General features: G+C 39.3%; 2 protein-coding genes across 3 annotated transcripts in view; one reads left to right on the top strand and one right to left on the bottom strand.

Moving 5' to 3' along the window:
- MSANTD3 (Myb/SANT DNA binding domain containing 3) overlaps nt 1-15,079 on the bottom strand; it is a 97,714-nt gene extending 82,635 nt beyond the window's left edge. The window contains exon 1 of the mRNA XM_054520374.2: nt 14,521-15,079. The gene's annotated coding sequence lies outside the window, so the exon portion shown is untranslated. The remainder of the gene's footprint in view (nt 1-14,520) is intronic.
- A 51-nt stretch (nt 15,080-15,130) lies between these two features.
- Nucleotides 15,131-27,972, top strand: part of TEX10 (testis expressed 10) — a 50,763-nt gene continuing 37,921 nt past the window's right edge. The window contains exons 1-5 of one of the 2 annotated variants that reach the window (XM_009244686.4): nt 15,131-15,331; nt 18,710-18,895; nt 20,684-21,396; nt 21,771-22,014; nt 27,627-27,739. In XM_009244686.4, coding sequence (XP_009242961.3) covers nt 18,716-18,895; nt 20,684-21,396; nt 21,771-22,014; nt 27,627-27,739 — 1,250 coding nt within the window. In that variant the 5' untranslated portion in view covers nt 15,131-15,331; nt 18,710-18,715. 2 annotated transcript variants of the gene reach the window in all.

Here is a 27,972-nt window from a genome sequence, read left to right as displayed (position 1 = left end):
GGGAAGGAAGGAGAAATAGTCACCTACTTTAACACCTCCTTGTCCCTCAGCCCTGCTATCACTGAGCCAAAATAACAAAGAGGATACGGAGGTTTTGCCTGAGCCCCCTCTTCCAATAAATTGGAAAAAAGACAGGGGATACGCTATAGCTATGGGACCATGTCTTAGGCAAGCGGCATTAGAAGCGGAGCTCTTAGCCTGCCAGGTAATACAAGATCAACAAGGCAATTAGGTACATAAAGAGATAAGGAAAAGCATTAGAGATAACGGAGCCGCTAGCCCATTTAATGAAAGGATTAATTGAGGCCAGAGCAGACAACTTCTATATGACTCCATGGGACTGGTCAGTGCTAGCTAAAACAACTTTAAACGCCAGTCAATACCTCCTCTGGAGGGCAGAATTTGATGAATTATGTGAACTGCAAATTAGAACTCTTTCTAATAATGGCCACTGTTATTTCTCCACCACCCTTGATGTGGCTCCCTCAAAATCCTATTTGTGTAGAACAGTGACCTTAGAAGGGAGAGAAATTTCATAGAGCCCACGAATTAGCTGAGGAGCAATTAAAAGCCGGTTGTATAGAACCATCTAACAGCCCTTGGAATTCGCCCATTTTCGTCGTTCCCCAAAACTCTGGTAAATGGAGACTTTTGCATGAGTTATGTGCTATAAATGCTAATTTGCAGTCTACGGGGCCTTTTAAACAGGGCCTCCCCTCCCCAGCAATGATTCCTCAGGATTGGTCTATAATCGTTATTGACTTAAAGACTGTTTTTACAGGATTCCCCTTGCAGAACAGGACAAAGAAAAATTTGCGTTTACAATCTATCAATAATGAAAGGCCAGTTTGTCGATTTCACTGGAGAGTGCTTCCTCAAGGAATGCCGAACAGTCCTACCATGTGGTCAGTATCATGTAAATCAGGCTTTGCTCCCCAGTAGAAAATAATTTCCTAATCGCAAGATTATTCATGTTATGGATGATATTTACTAGCAGCCCCAACAGAGTGAGTACTTTTTTTTTTTTTTTTGAGACAGAGTCTCGCTCTGTCACCCAGGCTGGAGTGCAGTGGCGCGATCTCGGCTCACTGCAAGCTCCACCTTCTGGGTTTACACCATTCTCCTGTCTCAGCCTCCTGAGTAGCTGGGACTACAGGCGCCCGCTACCACACCCACCTAATTTTTTGTATTTTTAGTAGAGACGAGGTTTCACCTCACCTCCGAGGTCAGGCGGTCTCGATCTCCTGACCTCGTGATCCGCCCACCTTGGCCTCCCAAAGTGCTGGGATTACAGGCATGAGCCACCATGCCCAGCCTGGAGTGAATACTTTTAAAATTACGTGCCTCTGTCGTAAAGAATACACAGATAAGAGGTTTAATCATGGCACCTGAGAAGATACAAACGTCCTCTCCTTGGAAATATCTTGGATACATACTAACTTCCCGATCAGTAAGACCTCAAAAGGTTAAATTAAATACTAGCAACTTACACACCTTAAATGATTATCAAAAATTACTGGGCTATATTAACTGGCTTTGCCCCACCTTGGGCATATCTATTGGTAAGTTGCAAAACCTGTTTTCTATCTTAAAGGGCAATACAGCCCTGGACTCTCCCAGATATTTAACTCCTGCAGCACAAAGGGAAATTGAAGAAATAGAACAAGCTGTTTCCCAAAGGCAACTAGTTTGCATAGACACCCAATATTCCATCCAATTGTTTATTTTCCCTAATAAACACTCCCCTACAGGGTTAATAGGACAGATGGCCCCAGGGCTACGCTTTCTAGAATGGGTTTTTTGCTCACATACCAGGATTAAAACACACTCGACCTACATCCAGTTAGTCAGTAAAGTCATCTATTCAGGCCGCAGACTATGCAATCAGTTGCTAAGTTATGACCCTGATGTCATAAGAATTCCTTTGAGTAAAAAGCCATTTGAAGCAGTATTGCCCCTCTCTTTAGATCTTCAGATAGCACTCTCTGATTACACAGGCCATTTAGAACATACCCTTACTGCTGACAAGCTCCTTCAGTTCTTATCTCGTACTTCTACTACGGTTTTCCCTACAAAAATTTCAATCCCCCATACCTAACACTTCAACCCTGTTTACCGATGGCTCTGGTAAACATGGAAAGGTGGCTGTTTGGTGGAGAACACATAATTTCCTCACTTGTTCTGGATTTACTAGCACTCAGAGAGCTGAGGTTGGAGCCTTAATATTGGCCTTGGAAACTTTTTCTGCTCAGCCCATCAATATTGTTAGTGACTCTGCTTACTCTGTTTATTTATTGAAGAACCTTAAGACAGCCCTAACTAAGTCTACTCTAGAGCCCATCCTGTGTGCACTTTTTCTCCAACTTCAGCAATTGCGAGATCAACGTACAAATCCTATTTTTATTACACACATTCAGGCCCACAGCTCACTGCCTGGCCCATTGGCTTATGGCAATGATCAAGCAGACCTAAAGTTATGACATCACTGCTTGACCAAGCCACCCAATCACATCAATTTTTCCACCAAAATTGGAGAAACTGAACTAAACAATTTCAACTTACCCAAAGACTAGCTAAACAAATTATCCTGCAATGCCCAGATTGCCAGCTCACAGGCACGTCCCCTTCTTCTACAGGTGTTAACCCTAGAGGACTAGAACCTAATCAGTTATGGCAAACAGATGTTACACATGTCCCTGAATTTGGAAAACTAAGATATGTACATGTATCCGTTGATACCAACATTCATCTAATTAGTGCACATGCTCTTCCTGGAGAGTCCACTGGATATGTCATTAAACATCATCTTTTAACTTTTGCATTTATGGGGCAGCCCACAAAAATTAAAACTGATAATGGTCCAGCTTATGCCAGCTCACAATTTCAACAATTTTATCACACACAGAACATCCAGCATTCCACAGGCATCTCGTATAACCCCCAAGGACAGGTCATAGAACAGGCCCACTCCACCCTTAAAAATATGCTCAGAAAACCAAAAAGGGGGAGTATGGGTAAGGACCCTGGAACACAACTAGCACAAGCCTTATTTACCCTTAATTTTTTAAATTTAGATGACAAATTTCAATCAGCTATAGAAAAGCACTTTGCTAAAACCTCTCAAGACATAAAACCCACAGTTTTATGGAAGGATGTAAATAAGTAATGAATAGTATGGTCCAAATGATTTGCTAACATGGGGAAGAGGATATGCTTGTGTTCACACCCCCTCAGGTTCTCTTTGGATTTTAGCACAATGCATCAAACCATACCATGGCGTGGCGAGGACCCAACCCAGTACCAGAAATAAAGAAAATGACCCTACAGGACCCACAGCCCTGGACAATGTGGCTTCCTTGGACAACACAGGCCCCAGACAGGATGCTGAAGAGAACAACTCAGAAGGTGAAGCGAATCCTGCTCCAAACACAAACACCATTCACAACCAAATAATTTATTCCTTTTTTAATTTTCTCACTCCGCCTGCAACCAATACCTGCTACACTCTATTGGGCTCATCTCTTAAATCTGCCTTTCTTCTGCCCTGTTACTTTGACAAACACCCTCTTCCCAGCTTCTAACAATGTGACTGCTTAACTAAGAGTGATTCACATACCCCCAGTGGGGTTCCTTAATAACGGCACACATCAGACTGAAGTGCCAGGTAACACTACAGGTCACTCCTTGATTAGAAAAGAATATTGCTAATTATACTCATGTTTGTCTTACGTTATTTACTAATTCTAAGATGCAAAGCCAGAATATGAGCAGTGACCACCACACCTGACAGACCTGTTGCTGCACACATCTGTACTCTCTAATCAACAAAACCTGATGCTAAAAACAGAAAAGGTGGAGATGTAGGAGTTCAGTCAGGGTGATGGGAGAAATTGTAAAATAGACACAAACCTTCCTGGAAGGCCGGAAGGTTTTGCAAAAGCCTCAGGATAGGTTATGGCTGAGAGCGGCCTAATCCTCTTACCTTGAGTTAATAGCTTAGAGTAGGTACAAAGGAATGTAAAGGAGTTTACCTAAAGAGCTTGTTTACTCATGTGGTCCTAAGACCGACCTTTGATCATTCGTAGGTCTGGTCTTTCCTGGGAGGGCAACCACGTTAATTATCCACAAGTGTGTTAACTCAAAGCCTTTGTCATTAAATCTGTACTAAATAAACGTGAATTTCGAGGGCTTATCAAGGCCGATGTTGTGGACTCAGGCAGCAGAGCCCCTTAGCTGTGCTCATGGGCAAAATATCTGCATCAGTGTACGTGTTTTATCTGTCACTGGGTCAGGGTCTGTGGGTTGGACCCGGAAGGTTAGCTTTGCCTTAAGGTGTCTAATGGGTGTATAGTTCCCAGAGTGGGAAGGGGCCTTTCTGAGTTGTGAGATTACAAACCCAAGTTTCAAGGTTCCAAAGTTTTGCTGCAGTGTGAGTGGCAAGGGCAGTCTTTCTCTGATCATTTCCAAAAGACCTAATCTCTGGGTTTTAGATCCATGAAGGGTTAGATTGTCCTCAGTCCGTGGACCACAAAAAGCTTTCTTTATCTAGTGAAAATACACTTGGGCATTGTGTTAGGTTGTTCTTGTGTTGCTACAAAGGAAAGGAATACCTGAAACTGGGTAATTTATAAAGAAAAGAGATTTAATTGACTCACGATTCCTGCAGGGTGAGCAGGAAGTGTGGTGCCAACATCAGCTTCTGGTGAGGGCCTCAGGAATCTTACAGTCATGGTGACAAGCAAAGGCAGAGCAGACACATCACATGGCAAGAGTGGGGGCAAGCAGGGGTGTTGTCACACACTTTTAAACAACCAGATATTGCATGAACTCACTTATCACCAAAGGGCTGGTGCAGAACCATTCATGAGAGATCCACCCCTATGATTCAAACACCTTCTACCAGGCCCATCTCTAACTGGGAATTACATTTTAACATGAGATTTGGAGGAGAAACATATCCAAACCATATTAGGCATAATGCATTTGCATTAATCCATTTGCATTACTATAACAGAATACCTGAGACTAGGTAATTTTTAAAGAAAGGTAGTTTAATTGGCTCATGGTTCTACAGGCTGTACAAACATGATGCCAACATCTGCTTGGCTTCTGGTGAGGACCTCGGGAAACTTACAGTTGTGGAAGGCAAAGTGGGAAGCCAGGGTATTACACGGCAACAGAGGGAGTAAGGGAGAACAAGGTGAGAGGGAGGTCCCGGACTTTTAAACAATCAGATTGCATGTGAACTAACTGAGCAAGAACTCACTTATCACCAAGGAGATTGTGCTAAACCATTCATGAGGGATCCACCCCCATGATCCAATCACCTTTCACCAGGCCCCACCTCCAACATTGGGAATCATATTCCGATATGAGATTTGGAGGGTACAAATATCCAAACACATGAGTATTAAAGCCTTGTAGCATTTAGTTATGTCAGAATTTAGAAACAGAAGATATTTGAAGTTTTATTATTAGAAGCATAGGCCTTTTAGCGACTATTGTGTAAGAGGTCAACTTATGTTTTCACTGGAAGTAGATCTGATTGTCATTAAACTCTAATATCTTTGACCAAGGTAATCTAGTCAACTCAGTTAGCTTTGTCTAATGTTATTGTATCTGTAACACCTTATTTAACTATCTTACAACTTGTCCAGTGAAACAAGTATCTTTTTTGCTGTGGATTTCTTCAGGAACAACCCAGGAGGGAAACAAATTTTTTAAATAACCTTTTATCTATTGTTATAACATCAGCGCCCTTGCATGGGAAATCTTTTATAAAAATAACCAGAAAAGATGCATTGAAAATGAAAAGTGAGTAAAATTCCTCTGTAACTGTTTAAATGGCCCATCAGGTAGAAAACATGTACCTGAAATTCTGATTGTCTTTCCAGGATTACGAATTTAAGAAACCAAACATTGGTCATACACAATTTTAGCAATTTAGAATAGTCACCATGCCAATGTGTATTCTTTTTTCTTTCTTTCTTTTTTTTTTTTTTGAGACAGAGTCCCACTGTGTCGCCCAGGCTGGAGTGCAGTGGCACGATCTCTTCGCTTACTGCAACCTCACCTCCCAGGTTCAAGCAATTCTCCTGCCTCAGCCTCCTGAGTAGCTGGGATTGCAGGTGTGTGCCACCACACCCAGCTAATTTTTGTATTTTTAGTAGAGATGGGGTTTCATCATGTTGGTCAGGCTGGTCTTGAACTCCTGACCTTGTGATCCGCCTGCATCAGCCTCCCAAAGTGTTGGGATTACAGGCGTGAGCCACCGGGCCCGGCTGTCAATATGTATTCTATTTGCATATTTGCATCATCTTATTTCTTCCTTAAGAGTCATGGAATGCACAGCTTTTAATAATGAAAGCTTTAAAGACTCAGGAATAACTAGGCAGCCATCTAGGTTCTGAGTCTATGCTTAACATTGGATTTACATCTTCTTAAATTCTAATTTTGTTTTTCTAGTTCAGGTGCCTACCATTGTTTATTAGGTGGGTTATCATATGTAATGTGATGTGGATCATGGAGTTCATTCAAACTGCATATCTAAACAATTTCAGTACCAGCTTCTTTAGCATGAAAATCTGACAAAGTATTTTTTTGGTATTCAACTAATTTTTGTCCTGGTTGGATTATCAGTTTTACAAACCAGTCTGTCTCTTTCTTAGAGTTTTTGGAAATTCTTACCCAGTCCAAATGATGATTCTAAAGTCATCAGAAACCTGTATTTAAGCAAGTTTGTCAGGGTCCTTTTTATCTTTTCCATGAACTTCTTTGAAGACATAATACACTAGAATTTTACTTGCTTTTGAAGTTTTTAGAAACTGTTTCAGAATTAAGTAATCAACTGTGGAAATGACTTCAAATGGTTGTAAAGACACAACTGACAAGGAAATTTGGTTATTTCTGTGGCCTACAATAATTTAACATAATAACCATAATTATGACTGATAACATATCAAGACATATCAGAATGTTAGGAATCTCATATAATTTTGGAACATATATTAATAACATATCTATTAAAATATAACTTGAAAAAGGTTAAACTTTATTCTTTATTTCACAATACTTTTCATATAATTTAACATATCACACCATTTATCTCTCTTTTGGATGTTGTAAGAGTCCTCTGTAGTATCTCAAAGTTAGTTGCAGGTCAAAAAGACTTATTTGAATTCAAAATTTGATTTTGAGAACATCAAATAGGTCAAAAGTTTAAAACAATCCAAATAGGATCACAGGTTACTATAAAATAACAGTCATTAATTTAGCCAAAATGATAAAAGGTTTTTTTTATTTTTTTATTTTTATTTTTTTGGGGACGGAGTCTCGCTCTGTCACCCAGGCTGGAGTGCAGTGGCGCAATCTCGGCTCACTGCAAGCTCCGCCTCCTGGGTTCATGCCATTCTCCTGCCTCAGCCTCCCGAGTAGCTGGGACTACAGGTGCCCGCCACCATGCCCAGCCGATTTTTTTGTATTTTTAGTAGAGACAGGGTTTCACCGTATTAGCCAGGATGGTCTCGATCTCCTGACCTCGAGATCCACCCACCTCGGCCTCCCAAAGTGCTGGGATCACAGAGGCGTGAGCCACTGCACCTGGCCAATAAAAGGTTTTAAAAAGCAAAAACTTTATTCTTTGAGAGGGTACTGAGTTTTCCAAACAATTAACAGATCTAAGAAACAGCATAAGACAGAATCTCTTTTTCTCTTCTTGTCTTTTTTTGTCATTTACTCAAAAGGTGAACAAAAATTTTTACTATCTATTAATACTACATGAAAATTTTTGTTTAAAAGAGAAAGCCATATTTTACTTTTGTATTTGTGTATTATAAATACTAAAGTTAATTTTACTAAACCTTATAAACCAAATTATCTAATCTCAGTCATCTTTTGACTACACAAGATTTTTATAAAACTTTTATAACATATTGCAATGAATTTTTTTCACTTTATATTTAGCTTTATCATATCTTTTAAATTTTTTTAATTTGAAATAATCTTTAAGTAACTATTAAATGAGATGAAATTATCTTTTTCTCAATAAACATACATTTGTATGTCTCTTATTTCAATAGCTTTAGGGGTACAAGTGGTTTTGGGGTACATGGATGAATTGTACAGTGGTGAAGTCTGGGCTTTTGTAGTACCCATCATCCAAGGCCATTTTCATGTTTTTACAGTTTTTCACTAAAAGCCCATCTATATTTTCCTTTATTATTATTATTATTTTTGAGACAAAGTCTTGCTGTGTCACCCAGGCTGGAGGGTAGTGGCATGATCATGGTTCACTGTAACCTCAACCTTCTAGGCTCTAGCGATCCTCCCACCTCAGCCTCTGGAATAGCTGGGACTACAGGCACATGCCACCACACCTGGCTAATTTTTGAATTTTTTGTAGAGACGGGTTTTGCCATGTTGCTCAGGCTGGTCTTGAATTTCTGGGCTCAAGCAATTCTCCTACTTCAGCCTCCCAAAGTGCTGGGATTACAGGCATGAGCCACCACGCCCAGCCCTTGCTTTTCCTTATACACTCTGTATATAGAATTAGTATACTCTTAGTGACCTTAATTTCTTTTATTTTTTCCTTCCAACTTTCCTCATTTCAGAGGGCACATGTTCAGGTTTGTTACATGGGTAAATTGCATGTCACTGGGGTTTGGTGTAGAAATCATTTTGTCACCCAGGTAGTGAGCATGGTGCCCAGTAGGTAGTTTTCCAATCTCCCAACCTCCACCCTCTAGTAAACCCCAGTGTCTATTGCTCCCCTTTTTGTATCCACGTGTACTCAATGTTTATCTCCCACTTATAAGTGAGTACATGCAGGATTCAGTTTTCTGTTCCTGAATTAATTTGCTTATGATAATGGTCTCCAGCTGCATCCATGTTGCTGAAAAAAGATATGATTTCATTCTTTTTAATGGCTGCATAGTATTTCATAGTGTATATATACCACATTTTCTTTATTCAATCCACTGTCGATGGGCATCTAGATTGATTCCATGTCTTTGCTATTGTGAACAGTACTGTGATGAACATATGTGTGTATGTAACATTTTGGTAGAATGATTCATTTCCCTTCGGGTATATACCCAGTGATGGGATTGCTAGGTTGAATGGTAGTTCTATTTTAAGTTCTTTGAGATATCTGCAAACTGCTTTCCATAGTGGCTGAATAATTTACATTCCCACCAGTAATTTATAAGCACTCTCTTTTTTCCACAACCTCACCAGCATCTGTTATTTTTTTACTTTGTTGTAGCTATTCTGACTGATGTGAGATGTGATCTCATTGCGGATTTGATTTGCATTTCTCTAATGATTATTGATGTTGGCCATGTGTATGTCTTCTGTTGAGAAGTGCTTATCTTAGTAACCCTAACTTCTAGTGAAAACTTAGGAAGTTTGAGCTGTTTTATATCAGTATTTATAGATGAAAACATTTTATAATTTTTAGAAAGATTTGTTTTCTCACATTTTTGTTTACCAGTTCTAAATATATTTAGCTTTTAAATACCACAAGATGTCAAAGTATATAAATTTAAATTTATGTTTAATAATTACTGTTCAATATTTTAAGTGACTTAGAAGTGACTCAGCCATTTTATGATTATCTATTACTTTATTTAACAAGGATTTTAAGATTTTTAATTACTATGACACAGGTATCTTCGCTAATGTCTTTCCTGGGTCTTAAGTAGGCATGTGGTACTTAGAAGGGCTATGAAAGGCAGGGCCCATCTGGTTCCTGAACTTACATACCAGGGGTAGGCTCAGGATAGAAGATAACTGTGAAGACAATGCCTGGAGGATCCAACCCCTTCTAACACAGCCAGGGGGCAAAACTGGAACAGGTAGGAAGTGGGTATAGTGGGCTTGACTGCCTTATAACTGGTAGTCAAGTTGCTAAGAACATGTCCCCAACCCTTACCACAGCTACCTGTCCCGACAAAAGAATCCAGAGATTCAAAAGCAAAACCAAAAGCTTACAGACAAACCAATAAGTATCAAAAATTAAAGAAGCCACGTTATGACCTTAAAACATGTAGTAGACACATTATAAACCTGTCTGATGAATATACCCAGGAAAAAATGTCTGAATTATATTTAACTGACAATTCTGAAGTCATTATTATTTTATTTTACCAACTATTTTAAAACTAGCTTCATTTCCCAAATATTATCACACACATGTAACACATATTGAGTTATAGAAATATAGACACATAGACACAGCAGGTCTTAGAGCTTTCATCAGGAATTCTCATTTGCCAGCTTTCAAAAATAAAGCATAATTTAGACAGATTAAATTTAACAAAGTTAAACAAAAAACAATTCACAGCTCCCCAAATCAAAACAGGTTGAGAGAGACTGGCACTGCTGCATGGTCCAAACAATTTTATAGAAAAAAAGGTGACATACAAAAAACAAAAATAAAATACAAAAACAGCTGGGATTACAGGTGTGAGCCACCATGCCTGGCCCATTTCTGAATTCTTTTATTGTTTATAGTAAGTTTTCAGTTGATTTTTTTTTTGGATATACAATTATATCTGCAAATGGAGATAATTTAACTTCCTCATTTCTAATCCTTTTGTCTTAGACTGATTTTGTGGTGTAATGGTCTTTGCACTCCTGGCCTTGCTGGTCTTTTCCTTCCTGTCTTTTTTCTAAGCCTGAACTGGTAGCCTCCTGGCCATTCTCTGTGTTATTCAATATACTTTCAATAAATTCCTTTTCACTTAATGTCAGAACTGGTTTTCTGTTACTTTATCTAAGAAGCCCAACTAAATGCTGATTTTGCACATGTAGTGCAAATAATGCCCAATGATGCATTATCAGTAGTGATATCTGTTGCCATTTATTGAGGGGCTACTGAGGCTGTGTGCCAAGTCATTTGTATATATAATACCAATCAATTCCTAGAGAATGTGCCCCTGGTTATAGTATCATGTTTGAACTCGTCATTTCAGCTTCTTCAAAGAGACTGCTTTTTGTGTTAGTAGTAGCTCTAAAATGTAAGGTAAGAGCCAGTTTAATATGTATATGCTTTTGTTTGCTTTGAAATTATAAAGTCAATTTTTATTAGGTTAACAATGTTTCAGGTTTTTTTTTTTTTTAAAGCAGTGATACCTTATTCCCAAAGCAAATGCTGGAAGCGTAGTATGAAACACATTTTAAAGGAAAGCTGCAAAGGTTAGGGAGATTACGTAGAAGGAAGCTACTTAACCTAGAATATCGTGATGTGTCTGAGCATAGACAAAAAGGACAAATTGTTTGGATGATGAAATACAGACATTTCTGGACACAGATCTTGGTGGCTCTTATGGGTTGAATTGTGTCCTCCAAAAAGATATATTGAAGTTCTACCCCCAGTACCTCAGGTGACTTTATTTGGAAATAAGGTCTTTAGAGAAGTGATCAAGTTAAAACGAGGTAATTAGGGCAGCCCCTATGACTGGAGTTCTTATAAAAGTAGTAAATTTGAACATAGACAGATATACACAAGGGAAGACAATGTGAAGACACAGAAGGAATGTCTACAAGGAATGTCTAAAGCTACCAGAAGCTAGGAGAGACGTGTGGAACAGAATCTTCCTCAGAATCCTCAGAAGGAACCAATCCTGCTGATACCTTGATTTCAGATTCCATGGTCTCCAGAACTGAGACCCAGAAATTTCTGTTATTTAGGCTACCTGGTTTGTGGTACTTTGTTATGGTTGCGGAAACTAAACATAGCACCTATGTGGCCAATTGGACACAGTTTTGGAAGTGGAGTGTCCTACACATTCCAGAATGTGTGTCCGTTGTAAATAATGTTTTTCTGGCATGGGTGAAGGACCTTGATTAATTACATGCTTGTTATTTATCAAAGATCTCTTCAAGCTCAGGAAGTGATCAATCCTTATAATTGTTGAGTTCATCACTTAAGAGTTGGAAAAAGCCTGTCTTCATGTACAAACTTTTTATATCCTAAACCAGAGACAATAAACTGGCAACTGGCAGTAAGTATTTTGTTTGGCCTACACAGTGTTTCGAAAATAGGGAGAAAAACGTACTTGCCAATATTTAAAGAGCAGATTTCTTATAAACATTTCTGGATGTTATGGTTTGAATGTCCCTTCCAAAACTCATTTTGAAATTTAATTGCCACTCTAACAGTATTGAGAAGTGGGACCTTTAAGAGGTGATTAGGTTATGAGGGCTCTGCCCTCATGAATAGTTTAATTGTTATTGTGGGAGCGGGTTAGTTATCCTGGGTGTGAGCTCTTGACAAATAGGATGAACTCAACCTGATTTGTTCTCCCTGTCTCTAGAGCTCACTTCTGCCTTCTACCCTTCTGTCACGGTATGGATGACCCTCACCAGATGCTGACGCCACATTCTTGGACTTCCCAGCTGCAGAAGCATTAGCCAAATAGACTTCTGTTCCTTGTAAACTACCCAGTCTGTGGTATTCTGTTATAGCAGCAGAGAATGGACTTACACACTGGATTTCCAGTTTGCTTGAAAAATGAGAAGATTTGCATTTCCTCATGACAACAGTTGACGTTGCTGAAGATCTGCTGCTTCCTTTAGTCAGGCCAAGAGTACTTCTGTCAGCTACATAGCCACCAGACCCACTTAATGGGCTGAGTCTATAAACCCTGTCCTGCAGCAAAGTAGGGAAACAATAAGAGCTAGTGTTTGCTCAGCACCACTATGTAGCAGGTGCTTCCTAGACATTTATTCAAGAAATATTTATTGAGGGCCCACTAGGTGCCAGACACTGCTCTAGCTACTTGGAATATACCAGGGAATAAAACAAACGACCCATGTAAAACTTACATATTAGTGGTGGATTAAGGACAGAATCAAATAATCATTACGATAAATAAGTAAATTACATGGTATATTAGAAGGTGATATGTTCTAAAGGGAAACTGCAAGTCCTGGGAGAAGGTAATTTGTGATTTTAAATGAGCTGGTCAGGGTAGGGCTCCCTGACAAGATATTTGAGTGGACTCAGGGGAGGAGAGGGAGTTAGCCACATGGACTTATTGGGGAAGAGTGTTTCAGGCAGACAGAAAAGCTAAAGGAAAGGTCCAAAAGCAGGAGTGTGTCACTGGTGTTTGAGGAAGGCAAAGAAGCAAGTGTGACTGGAGCAGAGCAAAAAAGGGGAGAGTGGAAGGAGGAATACTCAGAGGGTAAGAGGCTGTGTCAGAATATGGAAGAGCTTGAGAACCGATATGGTTTGGATATTTGTCCCTGCTCAAATCTCATGTTGAGTTGTAATCCTCAATGCTGGAGGTGGGGCCTGGTGGGACATGCTTGGGTCATGGGGGTGGATCCCTCATGGCTTGGTGCTTGTTTAGTGATAGTGAGTTCTCATCAGATTTGGCTGTTTAAAAATGTGTGGCACCTCTCTCTCTGTCTCTTTTCTTTTGCTCTCTCTCTTGCTCCTGCTTTCAACATGTGACATGCCTGTTCCCCCTTCACCTTCTATGATTGAAAGCTCCCTGAGACTTCACCAAAAGCAAGCAGATGCCAACATAATGCTTCCTGTAAAGCCAGCAGAACCATGAGCCAATTAAACCTCTTTTCTTTATAAATTACCCAGTCTCAGGTATTTCTTTATAGCCATGCAAGAACAGCCTAAGGGAAGGCCCTAGAAAGGACTCTGGCTTTTACTCTAAGTGAAATAGGGAGCCATTAAAGGGTTTTGAGCCGAAGAGTGATCTGATCTAACCTAGATCTTAAAATAATCACACAGCTGCTCTGCTGATACCAGACTGTAGGAGGAAGAGGGACATTAAGGGAAGCAGGGAGATGTGTTTGCAGGCTTTTTGCAGTGATCAAGAAGTGGCTTGGACCAGAATGGTAGCAGGGGAGGTGTGTTAACTGGTGAAAGTTAGGATGTCTTTAAAGGTAGAGTCAATCTCCAGATGGATTACATGTGAGGTGTGAAAGAAAGAGGCCAAACCAAAAACTCAAAGGTTTCTGCTTGAGTAACTGCAAGGATGGACTTACTATTTGAGATGAATAAGCTGTAGGAAGAGTAGATTTCAAGGGGAAAATCATCACTAGCTCAGTTTTGGACAAGTTGACCTTGAGATGTATACTGGATATCTGAAGGAAACATTGAAAAAACTATTGGATACAAGTTTGGAGTTCCAGGGACATGTCTGGTTGGCAATAAATCTTTCCTCTTCTGATCTAGTCTCATAGCTTTAAATAGAATATAATGCCACATAATGCCAATGACTCCCAAATATTTATAGTTATGGTCGATTCCAGGCAGACTGTGATGTGGCCATATTGCCAGCAAAGGGAGGTCAGGGTTTCTAGCGCTGCCTCTTTATCTCCGATTATGGAACAGGCATGGTTTTAGTTCCAGTGCTTGGGTCTCCCTGGATTTAGACATCATTCCTTTGAATTCCCACCCAATATAATGAGGGTCAATATCTTCGCCAGCTTTACTAAGTCTTATATCTGGTGAGGTGTAGAGACAAATTTGAATCAAGGTCTGGAAGTCCTTACCTGGGGCTCTTTCTTCCACGCCATCATGCCAGTCTTTGTGAAGACATTTTTCAAAGGCTCATTCTTCTTATCTCTTTTCTAGGAATTTTAGTTTATTTCTTTACTTAACTTCAGAAATTAATTTCTCACTTCATTTTAGTAGCAGGAATGTTAGTGCTGAGAAACTGAGATGTTAGGGAGAATCCTTGACCAAGACTTCCAGCCTCTAGATACTAGGTGTGTCTTGCTCTAATTAAGGAAATCTTATCTGCTTCATCTTAGCCCAGTTTAACGTCCCCAGGAATTCCATCTTCTGCAGTCCTAAACTTTTCCCTTTTTCAATTCAGTGCAACTTAGACTCTTCTCTGAAAGTGGCTCCAGGTCTGAAGAACTGTGGTCTGGGAGGAAGAGAAAAGGCATGCTCAGCTATAACCAGGCCCACATCCCCTAAGTTGCCTGCCCATCAAGTTATGGGCTGGAATTATGCGCCACGCTTTGTCCGGGGACCTTGCGCCGTCCTCCCTCCGGTTCCCACAGAGCAGGGGGCTTCCGGCGCGGTACCCTCCTCTGTGGGCGGGGCCTACTGCTCCCGCTCCCGCCTCCCCGGTTGCGCGCGGCTGCGGGCTGCGATCACGTGAGCACAGCAGGGAGGGGGAGGGGCCCTGATTTCCGGGCGGCGGAAGGAGACTCGGCCGCGTGAGGACGAAGCTATTTGAAAACACGCTCCGGGAGCTAGAGCCTGAGGCCGGCGGCACACGCTGTTGCCCCGTGGGCTTCTGCTCTCTCGCTTTTCCCCTCGGGCTCCGCGTCCCGGCCGCGGCCGGGTCCTCAGGTGAGCGGCTGTAGCCCGTCGGGCCGGGTCCTCCCGGGGCGCGGGACTGAGCGTGGTGGGGCCGTCGCCCCCCGATCCGCGGCCCAAGCGGGCAGGGTCGGCCGTGGACGATGTGCGTCCCCCGGGTCTGGGCCGAGGCGTCCCTCCTAGCTGGGCCAGTGTGTGCGGCCGGCACTGCGGGGGCGGGACCCCCTAGGGCGTTTGCGGAGCTTCAGGTGACTGGGCGGGTTCGCCCGGTTTCGGGTCCGAGAGAGTTTTAGGCCGGAGTGTGTGAATCGGGCCCCACTTCCCCGACTCTGATCCTGGCCGGCGTCCCTTGGAGTAGGAGGAACGATGGTTCCCTAAAACCCACGGTGTGTTCACCTCTGGGATGGATGCAGGACCGAATACGGAGTGGGGATGAGCTGGCGTCCCCTGTCCGTCCGCTGGTCGCCCAGGCGGGAGAGTTAAGCGAGCGGAAGGGGACCACCAGTTTTCTGGGGTCGCCCCTGCCTGGGCCATTTGCTTTTTGGGAAGTCTGTCGCCTCTGGTTGGCCCCTCAGTGGAGTTTGGAGGAAGTCATGAATTTAAGGGTTTGGGGAGGAAATTATCAAAGGCCGAGTGCAGTACGATCGTTCTCTCTGATTTTTTTTTTTTGGAAAAGAAGGTGGAAATGAGGAAGGGTAAGAAGGTGGCAGGCAAACTATTTATAGTTGGAATTTAGTTCGATTGAAATCCTGAAAACTCTAGGATCTGCCTTTTGTTGGAATTAGCAGAAAAGACCTACAGTAGGAATGTGTGACATTCAGCTTTGAAACTATTGGGGATCGCAAACCTAAGGACTAGTGATGTGAGCTCCTCCTCTGAGACTGGCGATCCTACCTTTTGCTAAAAACCGGCTACTGTAAAAGTGGCTTAGTGGGACTTTTTGATTTGCTGTGTTATGAAAATCTTTGTTATAAGTTAAAGTCAATTACTAGTAGAACTTTGAGAGTTCTGCGCATAAAAATGCTTTGTATCCCGTAATAATATTACTAGGTTTGAAAAGTCAAGGAAGGTCAATCAGCCTTCTTAATTTTCCTAACAGAAAGCATTAATGTGACTAATACAAAGCGATAGATAATATGGCATAAAGTTGACAGTAGACTGTTGAAGATCCATCAGGTGGTTAATGGCTAAATAGAACCCACAGGAGTAGGGGAGGAAAGGAGTTAATTTTTCTGAATGTCCTGTACCATTTACTTTCGTGTCTGGTACACTAGCTAGTAATAAAACTGTAGAAAAAGCTCACAAAGTGTGCTTGCTTAATTAATGAAAACCATTTTTTGTATTAAAAGAGGCCAGGTGAGTATCATGGCCTTTTTTTTAGGCCTTGTTGCTTCCCACCCACCCACCGACCCCCAGTTTTTTTGTTTTTTTTTTTAAGACTAAGGTAACTAGAGGTGTGGGTGAGATGAAAATTTGGGAATAGGGACAAATGAAATAAGCCAAACTGTTTTGCCACGAAGACTTCCAGTCTTCAGGTTAATTCTGGTATGTTAAAGGTGGTTTTGCAGAGCTCAGTTCTGTGAATGAATCCCTCTTCAACTTCTTGATAAAGGCGTGACTTCCAAACTTTTCTGAGGTACATTGTTAAAATGGGTTTAGTACCACCTACCTCGCATGGTTCTGTGCAGATTGTATACTGAGGTACACAATGCATCTAGTACCGGGCTTGGTATGTACTGATCCTGAGACTTGAGGGACACGCACATGTTCATGCTTTGAGCATATGTATTTAACCATGTACCAGGCACAGTTCTGATTGTTTTACAATTGTGTATGATTATCCCTATTTCGTAGATAGAAATTGGGACAGTGTACAGCTGGAAAGCGTCAGAGTTTGGATAAAAGCCTAATCAATCTGGTTGTAGAATTGGTTCTTAACCTGTGGGAAATCCTACCTCATAGCGATCTAATAACCCTGTAATTAAGTGAATTTGGATATATTGTCATAGCTGATTGGTTTCTGAATTCCTTGAACTTGAGCTGTTCAGTATTGCACTGGCCATTTTATTAATATTGTAATAACGGAAACTTTCGTTTTATCCATTTTTTTATACCCTCATGTGTAGCATTGTCACTTTTTATGGCCAGGCACAGGATAATTATGATAAACCAGGAGATTAGCAGAAGTTTTATATATTCCAGAGGTACTTACCCTATTCAAGTGGTGTACAGTATTGTTCTCGGGTGTGGAAAAGGCTTCAAGAAGAATTTAGCTGGTTCCAGGTAGAAGAGGCTATTGTTTTAGATAGAGGTTAGCTTGTGGGAAGATAAAGCTGGAGAGGATGGTTGGGGCCACATTAGGAAGGACCTCATATGTCCTGCTAAGGAGGTTTTACTGTGTATGAGGAATAGAACAACTGAGAGCTCTTGAGTCTTGGTCATGAGATCTGTGTTTAGAGAGACCTCTCTTGTAAAGGGCCAGTGGACTAGAGAGTAGACACTAGATAGTAGGCAAGAGTACCAGTGGGGAAGGTATTGAATGGTAGAAATAAAGGACTTCTTGAAAATAGTGGCCTGGAAATGGGTAAGAGACACAGATCAAAGATTTCATGTGTAAGTACAAGGTTTGGAATGTGGTATAGAGGGGGAGGAAGTACAAGATGGCATGGTGTTATGCGTGAGTTATTTATTATAATAGTGGCTTAGCTGGTCTTTGTTCCTTATCCCCCTATTAAATTATATTTCTTTTTATGCTGCTTTTTATCCTTTTTGGGGACCAAGGGGGAATACTGTTTTCTGTTTAGTCTGAAGTGTATTCACTTTTGCTATGCTAGGTTTATCCCCTACACCTGATCTTTACCTTGTTTTCCTTGCTCTTGAAAGGCCTATTATTCTCCTTGCTGTGTATTTGAATATTACCCATTTTTCAAATGCTCAGCTTAGGTTCATAAATCTTTTTCTAACCGTTATAGGCTGCATTAAAGAATAACATTGGTTTTCCAACTTTGTTTGGTATTGCTAGAGAAGTTCCTCCGAGGCTTTTACAAAGACCAGGAGCACACAAGCAGATACAAGTTATATCTCTAGGAAGTCTGTGCTGCTCTCCTACACTCGAACAAAGGAAAAGAAAAAAAACACATTTCAGAAGGTTTCCCTTTAGCACATAGCTTGACAAAAGGTTCTGTGACCCAAAAAAGCTTTGCAAAACCGTGGCAAGACTGTTGCCTTGTTACAGTATTTTATCACTAAACTGAGTTTTTTAATATTTTGATCTTTCAGCATAATCAGATTCTTGATTACGATTGAAATAAATGTTAGAGTAGTATATGTTGGAAAGTGCTTTTTTTCTTCTTTTATCATTTATTCTTGTCTCTATCCATTGCTTTTAATTAATTCTTTTCATTATAGTAGTCGAGAATGACTAAAAAAAGAAAACGCCAAGATGATTTTCAAAAAGTAAAATTGAAAGTTGGTAAAAAGAAGCCCAAGTTACAAAATGCTACTCCTACAAACTTTAAAACAAAGACTATACATCTGCCTGAGCAACTCAAAGAGGATGGAACACTTCCAACAAACAATAGAAAACTTAACATAAAGGTAAATCATAAATCTTGTTTTGACAAAATAAGATTTTCTTTGGAATCATGTAGAATGTTATATTTTGTGAAAATTTGTCTGAACTCTTAGAGTAAATAGTTTGCCTAGGGTCATAGGGTTTATTGATGTTTGGAGTTTATCTTTTACCAAAAGATCTCTCATGCAGCTGTGTCTTTCCACTTCCTCCAGAAACGTTTGCTAAACTAAATGGGCATTTAGTTTGCTAAACTAAATGCACAGTTGTTTCTCCCTGGTATATTTATTTGATGATTTAATTTTTTTTTTTTTTTTTTTTTGAGACAGGTCTCACTCTTACACCATATTGAGCACAATGGAGTGCTATCATGGCTCACTGCAGCCACGACCTTCTGGGCTCAAGTGATCCTCCTACTTCAGCCTCCCGAGTAGCTGGGGCTACAGGCGAGCATCACCATGCCTGGCTAATTTATTTTTTTGTAGAGGCAAGGTTGCAATATGTTGCCCAGGCTGGTCTCAAACTCTTGGATGCAAGCAATCCTCCAGCCAAGGCCTTCTGAGGTGCTGGGATTGTAGGCGTGAGCCACGGCACCTGGCTGTATCTGGAAATAATTCTTACATGTTTTTGATGTGTCAAATTTTTGATTAACAGTTTTCTAGCTAATTAAGATACAATCCTGTCATTCATTTTTGAACCCATACAGCACATAGTTTATTATAGGTTTGTAGTAAATACTTGAAATCAATTGAAGTTCTAGAAGTGTTGCTTAAGAATCTTAACAGCTTTATGGAGACATAATTTACACATAATTAAAATCTCTCATTTAAAGTATACAATTCATTGGTTTTGGTATATTTACAGAATTACGCTACTGTCACCTTAATCTAATTTTAGAACGTTTTTATCACTCCAAGAAGAAAACTTGTACCCATTAGGAATCACTTCTCATTTCTTCCAGCCCTAGGCAATCACTAATCTACCTCTGATATCTATAGATTTGCTTATTCTGGAAAGTGCATATAAATGAAATCATATAATAAATGGCCTTTTGTTACTGGCCTTTTACTTAGCACAGTGTTTTGGAGGTTCCTCCAGGTTGTATGTAGCTTGTAGCATATATCAGAACAGTAGTGCATTCCTTTGTATTGTCGAATTGTATTTCATTGCATGATTAGGTCACATTTTGTTGATCACTCAGCAGTTGATGAACATTTAGTTTGTTTCTGGTTTTTGGCTCTTATGAATAATGCTGTTACGAATATTTGTGTGTAGGTCTTTGTGAAGATATACATTTTTCGAGTTTTGCTTTTTAAGCTCTGAAGTTTAAATAATACTAAAGAGTTATTTCAAGTTTTTTTCCCAAAGGTTACATAAATTATTCCACAGATAAAATTGTCAAGTAGTATACGCTGAATAAAACACAAACACTCTGTGAAAGCCCATTTAAAACAGGCAGAAAGGCCCTGTCAAGAGTATATATATACACACCTTCCGTGATGTTTGGTACATAGTAGGTTTTCAATAAATGATGGTGTGATTGCTGTCACTTTATATCATAGAGTGCCTAAGCCTGCATGTAGGTTAATGTAAAGAGAGAAAATTCCAACTGAAAATTATGCAATGTTTTTATTAAGCTGGAAGTATTTTTCTGTTTCTGATCCTAACAAAAGCTAAATAACGTTTAAAAAGTACTTACTGAAGCAGTTTCCCCAAGGAGTGTCAGTTTACTAGGGTAGTGTTAGTTAGCATGTTTATTTGAAAATGATACATGTATATAAGTATACATCTAAAATTCGTATCTTTATTTATAGGATTTGCTGTCACAGATGCATCACTACAATGCTGGGGTTAAACAAAGTGCTCTTCTTGGACTTAAAGACCTTTTGTCTCAATACCCATTTATAATTGATGCACACCTTTCAAACATATTAAGTGAAGTGACTGCTGTGTTTACAGATAAAGATGCTAATGTACGATTAGCAGCAGTTCAACTTCTTCAATTCCTGGCCCCCAAAATACGAGCTGAACAAATGTCTCCATTTTTTCCTTTGGTAAGTGCCCATCTCTCTAGTGCCATGACTCACATTACTGAAGGAATTCAGGAGGACTCTTTAAAAGTTTTGGACATTCTGCTGGAACAGTACCCAGCTCTAATTACTGGCCGTAGCAGCATATTGCTTAAGAATTTTGTAGAACTTATTTCTCATCAGCAGCTGTCCAAAGGACTGATAAATAGAGACAGATCCCAGTCCTGGATACTTTCTGTAAATCCTAATCGGAGACTCACTTCTCAGCAATGGAGGCTGAAAGTCTTAGTGAGACTCAGTAAATTCCTTCAGGCCTTGGCAGATGGATCCAGTAGGTTGAGAGAAAGTGAAGGACTTCAGGAACAGAAAGAAAATCCCCATGCCACTAGCAACTCCATTTTTATCAACTGGAAGGAACATGCCAACGACCAGCAACACATCCAGGTTTATGAAAATGGGGGTTCACAGCCAAATGTCAGTTCACAGTTCAGGCTACGGTAAGAAGGATTTCAGTTATGTCCACACAGTTTTCCTGTATTGAATTATAACTGCTGACCATTGATGACTGTTGGTGGGAAGACATGCAGTTGTCTTTCATAGTTTTCATATAGTTACTCATGATTTGATTTTATTTACTGATGGGAAGAGTTATTTGTATGTTAATTTATTAATTTATAGCAAAGCCTTTGAGAAATAAAACGATAATATCTTTTGGCTTTGTCATCTTAGAATTTCATTTTTCTTACTAGTTTTGATTGATGTAATTATCAGTTCATGGTGCTTCATTTTACTAGTACTTTAAGATTTAAATTAACAAGGGATAATAAACATTTTTTAATCACTTAATTTTTTTCTTTCTTACCCTTATTAGGTATCTGGTTGGAGGATTGAGTGGTGTGGATGAAGGCCTGTCATCTACTGAAAACCTGAAAGGATTTATTGAGATAATAATTCCATTGCTAATTGAGTGCTGGGTTGAAGCTGTACCTCCACAACTAGCTACTCCTGTTGGGAATGGTATAGAACGAGAACCTCTACAGGTTATGCAGCAAGTTCTTAATATTATTTCCCTTCTGTGGAAACTCTCTAAACAACAGGATGAAACCCATAAATTGGTGAGAACTAATGGTTCTTTATTTTCTTAGTATTGCCTTTTATCATAAATGGCAAGATTTGAAATCAGCTCATTACTACTAATTGGTTATGTATTTTTCTAAAAAGTACCCTGGGTTTAACTATAAACTTGTTTGTTTTGCACAAAACTACAAATTAGTTTTCTGAAGTTATTATCTGTGAATATATATATATTTTTAAGTGAAATGCGTAACTCATGCTTGATTCCATTGGTTTTTTACTAGCTGTAATTCATAGTAGTGTTACAGTGTATTGTTTATGGCAGATTGATTGTGTAGGAACATTCTAGTTTTTGAAGGTCTCTTACAAGGTTTAAAAAGTTGCTTATTAAGTAGTCTCTTTCAATTTATTCCACGTTGCCAGGTTTAGTAGAAATGGACAAAACTGAAGAGCTCATAATCAGACTTGAATTGTTTTAAGTGTTGTGCTATAGTGAATGTAGTGCATAGTGTATGCTACACTTTTCCTGTGCAACCAAGGAGGAACAAGCTGCAAGATTAAGTTGGTGCTAAATTAATATGGTAACACACTTAAAAAGGGTCGCTGCAGAAGCAAGACTTCAAAGCTAGAAGCATCTGGTTTTCAGAAGATTGCTGTAAGGACTTTTGATAAGGCAGGTGTGAATCCTTCAAGTTTATATAAAACTGAGAAGGTAGTTTTCTTGTTTTTGTTTTATTCTTTTTATTTCAAGTTGAAGTTTAGAATGAGTCAGTATGCTGCATAAGACGGGATAAATTAAGTAGTATTTGATAGTCTTGAAAAGCATTATAGAGTTGTAGTAAGGTGTATATTTTAAGAGCATGTTCTATTGCTGTTAACCCATCATCCGTAGGGATGTTTTGTCAATTGCTTTTTCAAATAAGATGGCATTTTATTGATTACAGTTTTGAGACTGTTTTATGATTCATTGCATACATTGGCAAAAAATTAATAATAGGGCTGTAATGTAAGATTTTGAGAAAGCAAAGCTTGTTTCTCATATGGCAGTTAATTTGTGATGTGGGCTAGAGACAGTAAGAATGTATATAGCTCCTTTTAAAAAAGTATATATTACTTACAGTCTTGATCTATGATCATTTGAAAGGTTCAGATAGAAAATAAAAGTAAGGCTAAAGTCCTTAAGATGTCCTATAAAAAAGAAAAAGTAATATTCAACATGGACTTTGAGTGCTAGTTTTTTTCTTTTCTTTCTTTTTATTTTTGAGATGGAGTTTTGCTCTTGTCGCCCAGGCTGGAGTACAGTGGCACGATCTTGGCTCACTGAGACCTCCACCTCCTGGGTTCAAGCAATTCTCCTGCCTCAGCCTCCCGAGTAGCTAGGATTACAGGTGCCTGCCACCATGCCTGGCTAATTTTTTGTATTTTTAGTAGAGATGGGGTTTTACCATGTTGGGCAGGCTGGTTTCGAACTCCTGACCTCAGGTGATCTGCCCGCCTCGGCCTCCCAAAGTGTTGGGTTACAGGCATGAGCCACCACGCCTGGCCTAGTTTTTTCATTTTTAGAGAGCCAAGAAGTAAAAATTCCAAGCTTCTTTGGTGTTTGATTACATATAAGCACTAGTAAACTTTTGTTACTGCTTTGTTAGTAGCATTTGTATTTAGATAGACTAGTAGCACCAAAATTCAAAATCTGAAAATTTATTAATTATGCTAGTTTTGGGTGATCTTATCTGGATAACACTAACAAAGGATCTAAATACTGCTTTAATTTTATGGATATTTAAAATAGTATGCTTTAGAACTATTTTGTGCTATTATAACATGACTAGGCTTATTAGCAGCTCATTAACATAGAATGGTAAGTTTAAAAGACTGCAGACTGTTGAAAATCAGAATACAAATTGAGATACTGTATAAAACTGAAATAAATAAATTCAGATAGGAATAATATTTAAAAACATCCACTGGTAGAATTCTCTAATTCACCTTGGCAGATTTGTAATAACTTGATAAGAACCATTATTTATTTATTTATTTTTTTAAAAAGGAACCATTATCTTAGAGACAGAGTATAAAAATGTACATTGTTGGTACAATCTATACAAAATTATAGATTGTTAGTAGCATTCTATACAAAATGACATTAAAATGCACGTTCTGGTCTTGAACTTCTGGCCTTAAATGATCCTTGCACCTTGGCCTCCCAAAGTGTTGAGATTACAGGCATGAGCCTCTTTGCCTGGCCACAGCCTAATCTTTAGGAGGAACCAAATAGCATTGCTTGGCATTAATGTCAGATCACACACCGCAAGCTGAATTGTAACTCTTTTCTCTCAGGAATTGTATAGATTTTTCTATTGGTAATTCGTGTCTCGGTTAGATATAGTCTTAGGACTACTGACTGTTTGCTTTTACATGTTGGTGCTGCAGCTTAATGCATTTAGTTTGCTAGTATTTACAACAAAGTCGAGAAATTTCGCTTGTATTCAAGTAGTTTTTTTTTTTTTTTTTAAAGTTTTTAGTAATTTGAAGCTTTGATCCTTGCTTTGAAAAGAAGTCTCAGGGTACATTAAGTCTTACATGCAGTGGTTGAATAGTCAGATTCTGTAATAATCAACTGAAGTTGTTTATTTCTGAACTACTGTGTGTATCTTTTTTTTTTCTGTTCATATAAACAGCCATTTAGTCCAGCACTATTTGTTGAAAAGATTGTTGTTTTACATTTGATTACCTTGGCACTATTTTTCTTTTCTTTTTTTGCATTCCCTTACTTATCTTTTTTATTTTAAAAAAAGTCAGACCTTCAGAAGGAATACAATAAGCACTTGCCTACCCCCATCTAGTTGCAGCAATTTCTAACATTTTGTGCACATGTTGAACTACTGTACATATCCTTAATAGTTAGCTAGCTATATCCTTGATATAGCTAGTTTTTATTTATTTTTATTTTTTATTTTTGGAGACGGAGTCTCATTCAGTCACCCAGGCTGGAGTGCAGTGGCGCGATCTTGGCTCACTGCAAGCTCCACCTCCCGAGTTCACGCCATTCTCCTGCCTTAGCCTCCCAAGTAGCTGGGACTACAGGCACCTGCCACTATGCCCGGCTAATTTTTTTTGTATTTTTAGTAGAGACGGGGTTTCACCGTGTCAGCCAGGATGGTCTCGGTCTCCTGACCTTGTGATCTACCTGTCTCAGCCTCCCAAAGTGCTGGGATTACAGGCATGAGCCAACGCGCCTGGCCGATATAGCTAGTTTTTAAAATGAAATTACAGTTTAACATTAGCTTTTTGATTTACTGTGGTTTTTAGGGTACTGTATTAGTAGTGTCAGGGTCAGTATTATGTTATAAAAATTGTGTCTTAGCTTTGCATTTAATGCTTGACTTGCTACTTTTTCTCTACGTGTGTGTCTCATTGCTTTTATCCTTTTGCTGTGAGGGTTAGAGTTTGTAACCAAACACTAATGCAGTCATGCTTTATAAGGCATTTATTCAAAGCTTTATTGGGCATCAATAAATAATGGCTACTTAAATTAATTAAAATTTAAAATTCAATTCCTCAGTAACCCTAGCCACATTTCAAGTGCTCAACAGCTACATGTGGGTAGTGGTTACTAGATTGGACAGTGCAGATAGATATAGAACAGTTTGATCATTACAGAAAGATCTTTTGAATAGTACTATTCTAGACTCTGGAGCTGCAGAGATAAACATGGTTGATAAGGTGCTTGCCCTCATGGCATGTACCTTCTGGTGGGATCTATAGACAGTAAACAAATATATAATGTCAGTACTAGGAAGAAAGATGAAAGTAAAATAGGGTATAAAGAGCATGGGCAGGAAGAGTGAGGGGGAGCTATTTTAGATAGGTTGTCAAATGCAAGTACAAAGGCTTTGAGGTGAGAACAGCCTTTGTATATTTGAAGAATGGCAGGAAGGCCTGTGCAAATGAGGTACTGGGAGAATGGTAGAAGATGGGGGCGAAGAAGAGTGATAGTCAGATCATGTGGGACTCTGTGGTCCCTGGTAAGGAGTTTGGATTTTAACCTGAGTGTGGCGAAAAGACCACTGAAGGGTCTTGAGCAGAGGAGTGGCATGATCTGCATTATATTTATTTAACTTTAATATGCTGAATTTATAAAAATAGAACACTAGTGAACTCCCAGGTGCTCACAGTCTAACTCTAGCAACCATCATCTCTTGGATGACCCGTCCTGTCCTACATGTATATACATTTCTTTTCCTTTCCCCCTTCCTGTATTATTTTGAAACACGATTTATGTTTTAAAAGATCACCCTGGCTGCTGTGTGGGGGATTGACTTTTGGAGGATAAGAGGAGAAACAGGCAGACTGGTTAGGAGGCTGTTGCAGTAATCCAAATAAAAGATGATGGTGGCCGGGTGTCTAGTGGTTGAAATGATGAGAAGTAGCTGGATCCAGGTAAAGCCAGCCAGACTGCTGGTATGTATAATGAAGGAAAGAGGAGTCAAGGATGATGCCAGTGTTACATCGCCCAAATGAGAAAGAAGGTCATTTGGCAGGGAGAATTTGGTTTTATTCATGTTAAGTTTTAAGATGCTTGTCAGAAGTTGAAGAGGAAGTGTCAAGTATATAGTTGTATATAAAATCTGGAGCTCAGGCAGAAATGATTCAAGTATTATTACTGGGCAGATCCAAACATTTAGAAGTCAGGAAGAAGAGAACCCAGTAAAGATACTAAGGAGGAACAATAATTGAGCTTTAAGGCCGGGCGCAGTGGCTCACGCCTGTAATCCCAGCACTTTGGCAGGCTGAGGTAGGTGGATCACTTGAGGTCAGCAGTTGAAGACCAGCCGGGTCAACGTGGTGAAACCCAGCTCTACTAAAAATATAAAAATTAGCCGAGCGTGGTGGTGGGCACCTGTAATCCCAGCTACTCAGGAGATTGAGGCATGAGAATCGCTTGAGTCTGGGAGGCAGAGGTTGCAGTGAGCTGAGATAGTGCCACTGTACTCCAGCCTGGGCAACAGAGTGAGACTTCGTCTCGGGAAAAAAAAAAAAAAAAAAAACAAATTGAGCTGTAGGGTGACCAGCTGTTTTAGCACCTCAAGTCGCACATCTAGGAAACTTCTCAGTCTCTGACAAAATGGGATGGTTGGTTACCTTCGATAAGAGGAAATAAAGAATATTCTAATTTGGAATTAGAAAGACAGTGTTTCCATAGGAGGGAAATGATAAATTCACCAATACTACTGAAGCATTTTAAGTAAATGCACTGCTTTGTGAAATTGTTAAATAATGGAATTGCTGGAGAATAGAGTTATGGTGTAGATAGAACATCAGGGAGAAAGACTTTCTTGTATATTTCATAAACATTGCATTAGTGGTCCAAATTCAGAATTTTCTTAAGTCTCAGATACTTTCACTTTTTCTCTCTTAAGCAGCAGACAGAATGCAAGTAAAAGTAGTTATGAAGCACCAAAAGGATCTATAGATGAAAAGTGGGTGCTTTAACAGTTAATTCTGATTTTAAAATTTATTTACATATTATATTACTGGTAGAAAGTGAATTATGATGGCACATTTATTTGACAAGTTGTCAATTCTCTTCAAGTTTTATTGGTTATTTTACATTTTTTCTTGTAGATTTTTCTAATCTTTGCTATTTCAATAGGAGTCATGGCTTCGAAAGAACTACCTTATTGATTTCAAACACCATTTTATGAGTCGTTTTCCATATGCCTTAAAAGAAATAACCAAGCACAAAAGGAAAGAGCCAAATAAAAGGTATTATGATTCTTTTCACTATCTAACCTTGAAAAGCTGTTTAACCTGAAATTATCAGGAAATAATTAACCTTAATATGGAACTTTCTACACTGCTGTGTATTTATATCTAGATTTTGTGAAAATAAAAGTAGTAATATGGCTGATTTTTGGACAAGTGGGTTTGAACCTTGGGATTAACAGTTTTTTATTTTTATTTTTTAGTCTGTAAAATGGTTTTTTTGTGCTAGATGA

The sequence above is a fragment of the Pongo abelii genome, chromosome 13 (genome assembly GCF_028885655.2).
Source record: "Pongo abelii isolate AG06213 chromosome 13, NHGRI_mPonAbe1-v2.0_pri, whole genome shotgun sequence".
In the NCBI taxonomy this organism is placed as follows: domain Eukaryota; kingdom Metazoa; phylum Chordata; class Mammalia; order Primates; family Hominidae; genus Pongo; species Pongo abelii.
The sequence above is the reverse complement of the archived record's forward strand: the minus strand, read 5'-3'. Positions and strand labels throughout refer to the sequence as shown.